The sequence below is a fragment of the Pundamilia nyererei genome, unplaced genomic scaffold (assembly GCF_000239375.1).
Source record: "Pundamilia nyererei isolate P.nyererei 1_Seehausen unplaced genomic scaffold, PunNye1.0 scaffold00002, whole genome shotgun sequence".
NCBI classification, from domain to species: Eukaryota; Metazoa; Chordata; class Actinopteri; order Cichliformes; family Cichlidae; genus Pundamilia; species Pundamilia nyererei.
In genome coordinates this window covers 3970352-3978157 of record NW_005187403.1, presented here as the reverse complement: position 1 = coordinate 3978157, position 7806 = coordinate 3970352, and the positions used below count along the sequence as shown (strand labels likewise).

Here is a 7806-nt window from a genome sequence, read left to right as displayed (position 1 = left end):
CCCAAGAGAATGGGGAGACAATTATGCACAAACAAAGCTCCCGTAGTGAAATGAGCAAACAAACTGAGAAAAAAAGCAAAGCCAGGGAGATGAAGGAAAACATGAGATCAAAACTAAAGCAAAGAAAAAAAAGAGCCAAATCAAATGGAGTCCAAGGCACATAGCGCGACCGTCTGGAACGGCTGCGGCTCTCAAGGTCGCCTTCGTTGTTTGGAACAAAAGTGTGGTGACATGGGGCTAGGTTTTTGTGTGTGAGTGAACTGTATAGGAAGGAGGATCTGACATCCAGTTTCAAAACTTGCATGTGATGGAGAAGGCACACTGAGGTTTCAAGGTTTTTTCCTCTGTTTCCTATAAAAAAAATTTCACCGCATTCTCAACTTGATTTCATTTTACTTTATACTTGTTGCTTTTTGGAAAAAAAAAGTAATGTTTTTCTTTTACAAATAGAATCGTCTTATTCTTTTTCATCAATTGTTTTTGAGAAAACAAAAATATGCTTTTTTTTTTTTCTTTCTCCATTTGCTCAGTTAAAAAGTCTTAGCCGATGAAACAGACGGGCCCCACTTCGAATCCGAACTTCTGCGTGGGGCCGCCAAAATCGTTGAACATGACGTCCACAAATGGCACCTGTTCCACCTTTGGTGTGTTGATCTCAAGTACTGTCTTTTCATAGCCCTTTTTCAGCTGTCAAAGAGAAAAGACACAGTGGGGTTGAAGAATCAGTGTGCGGAAAATATTCTTTTCAAAAAAAGAGAAAGAAACACCGCACACACACACATTTCCTGGACTCCTGCTCACGCAACGACTACAAAGATACTCAAAGCATAACTTTCCAACAGTTTCCATCAAAGGAACCCAGCTTACCTCCCAAAAAACACACACCCACACTTCCCTGACTTACCGCACAGCCATCAACTAAGGCGCGGATGTAGGGGTTGTTGTCATAAGACATCTCCTCATCGTTGGAGCCCAGGAAGCGGATGGCCTTGTCATAGTTGTCCTGCTCCTGGTCGTGCCATGCCACCGATTGGTAGCAGTTGTATGTCATGTTCTGCCTGGCTGCTGCGCTCAACAGCCGCAAGAAAGTCATCTGGACCACACCGATGGGATTGCCCTCGGCATCCACATAGGAAAGCTGCAAAAAGAAGACATTTCCATGTTTACACCATGCAGTTTCCTCTGTCACCTGGAAGCATTTTTTATGTGTTGACTATTGAAAATAGTCAACCAGACAAAAAACTTGATGTGCCATTAATATATAATATGACTCAGCATATAGACCTAGTAGAGCAGTAAGGCTGGCATTCATCAAAATTAGTAATAAAGACCTAAACCAAACAATGCTAATGTCAGTCTAATACTAAAGACTTTTCATTGTTTATTACCTCCACCAAGAAAGTTTTGTTTTTTAGGCGTTCACAAATATGTCGTTCTTTCTGTCTGTAAACGTGATAGCTTGAGAACTCTTGAATGAATTCTCATCAACCTTTGTAGCGGTGTAGAGTGGACTAATGTTAACAGACCATTAATATTTGTCTTACATCCAGGTTGTCAAGGTCAGCTTCATGATTGATTGGTTGGAAATTGAGGAAATTAACTTGATTTAACTATGATTCTTTCAAGTTTGGTGTATATTATCAATATGCAAAAAGGACCAAGCTTTAAAATGTCACATCCGACCTCTGACCTTTCCTTCAAGTTCAATAGAGTGATCTGAAGGTCAATGTGATAATTATGATATATAGAGCAGTAAAACTATGTTTCTTACTGCCATTGTTTGTATTGATAACATCTAGGCATATAGGGATTCAAAATATCACAATACTTTGGATATCTAACCTCTTCTTCAAGTTCAAATAAGGTCAAACTTTCATTAAATCCCTTTTATCTTCAAAACTTTGCTAAAAAATTCTATTGCCTTTGTTTTTATTGCCAACATTTAAGAAATTACACTGTCATATGGGAATTATAAATACTCTATTATAGTTTGCATTTCAATATCATGTCACATTTGACCTCTGACCTCACTTTTACATTTCACATCAGCCTTTCTTTGAAGCTGACTCCAAAATGTGGGATAAATTTAAAAAACAACTGTCAAGTTAGTCATAAGTATACTGCAGTATAACATTATATAATGAGCTCAAGTTATAAAAATATCTCCCCAAAATGCTGACTTTAACTAATTTAATTAAATGTAAATTTTCCTTGTAATTTTGTTACATAAGTACAATGCAAATTTAATGAAATCTGGTTCAATGAAATTCACTTGATTGGTACACATTCAGTTTGTACTGAGCACATTTTCCTTAATGATTAATTATTTGAATAATAAATAAAAAAATAAAACTTTGACTTGATATATTTCAGAAACATTTTACTCAAAATTACTGCCTCGTGTGTTTCGAGAGTGAAGAAATCTTTTTTTAAACTATTTCAGTTATTTACAAATCATGACCTACTCATACATATTGTTTGTGTAATCAAAGTAAGCATCTATCATGCTACCCTTACCTATTTTGTTACTGCACTACAAATTCATTAAAATATGTTTAAAAAGAAAAAAGAAACAAAAAATGTAAAATGTGTAAAAAAAAGAAAACAAAAACAGCAACAACATTAAACATGGCGCCTAAAATGGAACCAGTTGAAGAGCCCGTGCAATTAGTTTACTGACAGCGTCCTCTTACAATCAACAGGCTACTTATGTGAGACCTGCGGCACATCTTTATATGAATAACAGACCTGACCTTAATTTAGATGTTAATTTGGCCCCACCAATGTATGAACGTCGCAAACACAAGTGCGAGAAGAACAATGGAGAACTAATCTGTCTCTCCTGTTCTACGCCTTTTGAAGGCTTGTTTTTTTAAATGCTTTTCAGCAGCACTTGACAAGCTGACTGGGCAATACTCCAGGTGTGACAGAACAACATCAATCATAACAGAAGCAGGAACATACACGGAGCATTTCCTCAAAATAGCAATGCCCTTTCCCATTTTGGAGACGATGAAATATCAAACCAAGACAGGGGGTAATTTAGTTTTTAGTGACCTATTCAGCTGAAATCCCATCTTTGGACAGGTGAAGTGCCTTGACATTACCAAGAACAACCTTACTACCGAATACCATATGTTTAAATCTTTGCAAAAACAGTCCGGAATACAGAGCTGTCGTTTTTACTTTAAGTTCTTAGAGCATCTGTGTTGTGTAGTTTTATAAGAAAAGATCAAAAAGCACATATTCAGCTGCAGTTCAATACACATTTAGTACAATTTTGAGTGTTTATAACAGCATCGCTATCAGGCGTTAAACACACTGTGCTTATTAGTGCTGTAATTCATTGTTGGTTTGGGTCTTTAATGAAATCTGCTGACAACGAATAAAAAATTTAATTACCAGCCTTATCCTTAAGTAACGTACAAATATGTGTAAATTTTTAGAAGAGGAGGATAAGTGCAGAATATTTCCAAGGCCTTATGCCCGGGAGCTGCACTGATGTTCAAGGCTTAATGCGGAACAAATCTACCTTCAAAGTATAAAAAATAAGCATAACTAAAGAGCTCATTTAAATCGTAATTGTGTGATTATGTAAAATATATAAGCGATACGAGCAAATTATGGTAAAATCATGAAAATGTATTCTCGTAATAGGAACTATGTGGCAGTAATGATATGTTAATTGCTTGCTAATTAGCCTATAATTAACCCAGCATCCCTGCTTTTCAGGCTCATGTTACAAGAAGGAAAACAAAAAGTCGCATTAAGCTGATTATAGTAATCCTGACTGACTGACAAGACAGCAGATTTTGGAAACAGTTGTATTTCATTTTAATGTCCGTAAATGACTATTTGCATACCAACCAGCAGGAATCCATTAGATCCACATGGTCACTTTGTCTTTCAGACAAACAGGACTTACTGAAGACTCATGCACATGCGGATCCCTTCCATGCAGCCAGAGCAGCAAACTGTCTGTGTGTCTGTTCGTCTATTACCACTCATTCTTCCACGTAAGCGAAAGTCCATGCACACACACATGCATATAAAGAGCCCAGAGTGCCGACACTTTGACTTGACGCAATCTCCAGCTAATAATGAGGATAAATGATCTAATTTGATTTTTTAATTATGAATATATTTTAAAAATTTAAGACTGTTTCTCTGTAATTTATGACTGTGAGTGTCGGCACTGTGGCTCAAACTGTGGCTGAGCAGGTCCGTGCTTTTCTCATTTACCCCACCACTCGTCATCCCCTCCCTCCCGCCCTGACCCGTACAGCGCGTGGATCCAGCCTGGCATCATCATAGGCACATTACCTCTTTATCATCACAGTCGCAAGTCAACAGTGACTGAGTACCCAGAGGGCCCCTGGGTTGTGACTGAGTGCCTGACCCATTTGACTCAGAGGTACTCTCCAGTGTTTAAGGGAGAGAATGGGAATGTGAGTGCAAGCTGAGAGAGAATGACACTTGTGTTTTGCCATTTGTGGAGGACAGATGCCCTGCTGAGGCAAGAGCTTGTCGAGACCACAAAAAAACAATAACAAATGTGTAAGCGATGCATTCAGTCTGAGACGTTTTGTCCACACTAATAAATCAACTATCAGTGGATGAACTAACAGAGCCGTGGGATTGTCAAGGCACACAGTCACTCTTTAAAGATGCTCTCTTAATGTAGCAGAGGTATGACAAGAATTTTTACGCACATTGTTTTCCTTTTTTTTTTGACTAAATATGTTTCTTCACCAGATTCCATTTCTTGCTTTGAATGGTCCACAAACCTCTCCTCCATTTCCGTGTAAGAGCATCCGACTATGTCGTTGGACTGAAGGTGAGTGCAGCTCATGCTGAATCATGCAACTCAATAACGAAACAACCAGCAAGCGAGGAGCCAGTCGATACATACTTCACAGAACCAGAACCATGCAGAGCCTCAGGTACACGGAGTCCAGACCTGAGCCAGGACTCCAGGACCGCGGGCAGCAACACTTACCAGGGAACCTCTCTTGTAGTGACTATACCATGTGCCTGGCGAGTCTTTGGGCCATTTTGCCATTTTGCTCTGTAAAATATAAGAGGCATTCAGGGAAGGGAAAGGGACTTGAGAAAGTCGGGGGTCTGGCTTACCAGTTTACCACGTTTGAATTCACTGAACCAGGAACCGGGATTCTCCTTTAGCCAGGAAGTGAGCCTAGCCTGGGGGCATGGATCGACAAAGAGGAAGAGGATGGAGGAGGAGGAAAAACAGCAGTGTTATAAGAAAAGGAAACAAGATCCGACAGAAATCCCACATCCCCTCTCAGCTTTGTTCTCTCGCCTTCTGTTTGTCCTCTGAGGAGTCTTCCAAAAACCTGAAACAGTTTCGCAGTGAGACCGACCGACTGGACCAGGGAAGAAGATTTTTGTAAGCCATTATGCTATTTTGTACTGTACACACTGGGGCTGGTAGCTAATTGCTGCTGAAAAATTCATGAGTACACAGTGATTAATTAAGAAATGATCGCAGGCAAGGAGCTTTGATAGTGGGGGCCTCCATCCCTGCTGCTCGGTGTCAGCGCCGTGCAGCCATGGTGCACTAACTTTGTTACGCCATTAAAAGCTGTGAACTGGCCAACGGGGGCACAGCTCTAATGGTCTCAGCCATGACAATGATGAATTTCTCTATAATTAGAGAGCAGGGTCTGATACGGGGCTGTCATCAATGGCTTAATGCGTTAATGAATGATGGGCCGGAGATCGCTTATCGCTGGGAGATGGCACACATTAGACCCACGCTGCATCCAAGGTGACCTTCACTTTTTTTTGCCACGGTGCACAGAGTGGAGGAGAAAATTCAACCTTGAAGGCAGCACTATCCCTTTGAGGATCTTACAAAGCGTGTGCTCTCGTGACCACTGCGCCCATCTCAAAACGCACATGGGAGTGTTTGGATGTCTGAAAGCAAAAAGACAGACAACGCGGGCTTTTCTTTCTCACAGCCCTGACACGAATGAGAACAGCCCATCACCAGCGCGCTATAAAAAGTCTGCTTCATTATTCCGAGCTTAGGCAAACTCCCGCTCCTCTGAGGCTTGGTGAGTGGGATCATTAAAATGGCTGTAGCGCGCCGCTATTACACAACCCCCGACTCGTCAAAGACAGTGTTCCCAATGTTTCACCACTCCGCTGTGCTACACTCCTTCACGCACTCATGCATAATGAAGCAAAAATCTTCTCACCTGCCAAAGGCTTTTATGGGTGATAAAGTCCTTAATGTCATTCTATCTAAAAATGGTTCTGAAACAACAGAGTGAATGTGAGCGCTTGTCTCGCTGCAGGACTAAAAGGAGACTTTTGCACGCAAGCAAAATAACTCGGTCCCTCTCGTGGGATATGCAGGAGGAGTCCTGGTGAATCATCTCCCACATCTTCTTAGAAGCAACACACTGGCTAATCTCGCGGAGGCTAATTATACGGGTAAATACATTTACTGTTGTATATAGTGTTGCTTTGGCATGCTCAGGTTAGTCCCAAATGTGAAGGGTAAAAAATTTAAAAAAGCTTATCGAGAGTGCTCGGCTCACATTACCCTTGCTGTCAATCTTATCACCAAAATAGACGATGAAAATAGCAAAGATTTTGTTTTTTGTTGTTTTTTTAAGGCCCAAACTTTCTGTTTACTGTGTTGTCATCTCATGTTGTGCGATTGCATTGCTTGTATACACACAGCCAGACTTACCCCTCCAGACTTCTTATCTGGGAAGATGCAGCTCTCGCCGCTTGCTGTGAAGTTGCAGTAAACCTTGAAGGAGTCCCGGGAGCAGCCCTGGTTTGGATCAATCCAGTACTCACCTGGACAGATAAAGGAAGGGAGAAGACACACAAAAACACACCCACGCACACACACACGGATGGGAGAGAGAGAGAGCACAGAATATATAATTCAATATATATATATATAGTGTTTCATCGAGGTCAAGGTAAGGCCAGACACTGGGTGTGTCGTGCCTCTGTGTTTACATCTTCAGTTCACATTAAACACATTCTAAACTGTGGGTGTTTTTCTTCTAAATTAGCATTGCTAATAAATGCATAACTCATTATTTAATTTCATTATTTGATCCTATTTTTTAAGGTTTTGGCTTCGTTTTAACAGCTGCCAAAGCAGACAGCGATCAGGAAACTGGAGCAATTAGAGGGAATTGAACCTTGGATGTTGTGGTTATGCGGTATGCACCTCACTCATTAGCACGCCAGACGTCCCAGATGGTTTATCAAACATTCATTTTTGAAAAGTAAATCCTGCTGTTTGATAACATCATCACCTAGAGATGGATGATGCACCGAGAAGTGGAAAAGTACTTTGTTTACTAATTAATTAGTAATTAACTAGTCCGTATGTGAGCAATTGCAAGTGTCACGCTCCTGTGACGGATACACTGCAGATATAATACGCCTCTGTATTACAAAACAGAATTAAACAGTGATTTATATTTGGACGTATGTTTGTGACTAACAATTATTTTCATGATAAATAAATATTAGAAAAACACAGGAATGCGATGGCTTGTTTTGTCCAGTCAACACATTCAAATATGAATAGAAAAAGGTTTTTAATCTGCAGGCAGATTAAGAAAAAATTACTTAATTTAATGCATTGTTATATTATTAATTTATTTTTGGTTTTTGTTTTGTTTTTAGTTGTAAGCATCTTTCGGATTTATTCATCATGACCCATTATTAAAGGCTGGGTTTAAGTTATGCAGGGCACATGACTCCCTGTATATGTTACAATATAGAAATAAGGGGTGACAAGTATAT

At 40.0% G+C, this 7806-nt stretch overlaps 1 protein-coding gene across 1 annotated transcript in view; it reads right to left on the bottom strand.

Moving 5' to 3' along the window:
• Positions 1-396: 396 nt before the first annotated feature.
• Positions 397-7806, bottom strand: part of col5a1 (procollagen, type V, alpha 1) — a 73499-nt gene continuing 66089 nt past the window's right edge. Inside the window, exons 63-66 of the mRNA XM_005720520.2 lie at positions 6725-6837; positions 5134-5202; positions 905-1138; positions 397-687 (exon numbers count right to left, since the gene is read on the bottom strand). Coding sequence (XP_005720577.1) covers positions 541-687; positions 905-1138; positions 5134-5202; positions 6725-6837 — 563 coding nt within the window. The 3' untranslated portion in view covers positions 397-540. The remainder of the gene's footprint in view (positions 688-904; positions 1139-5133; positions 5203-6724; positions 6838-7806) is intronic.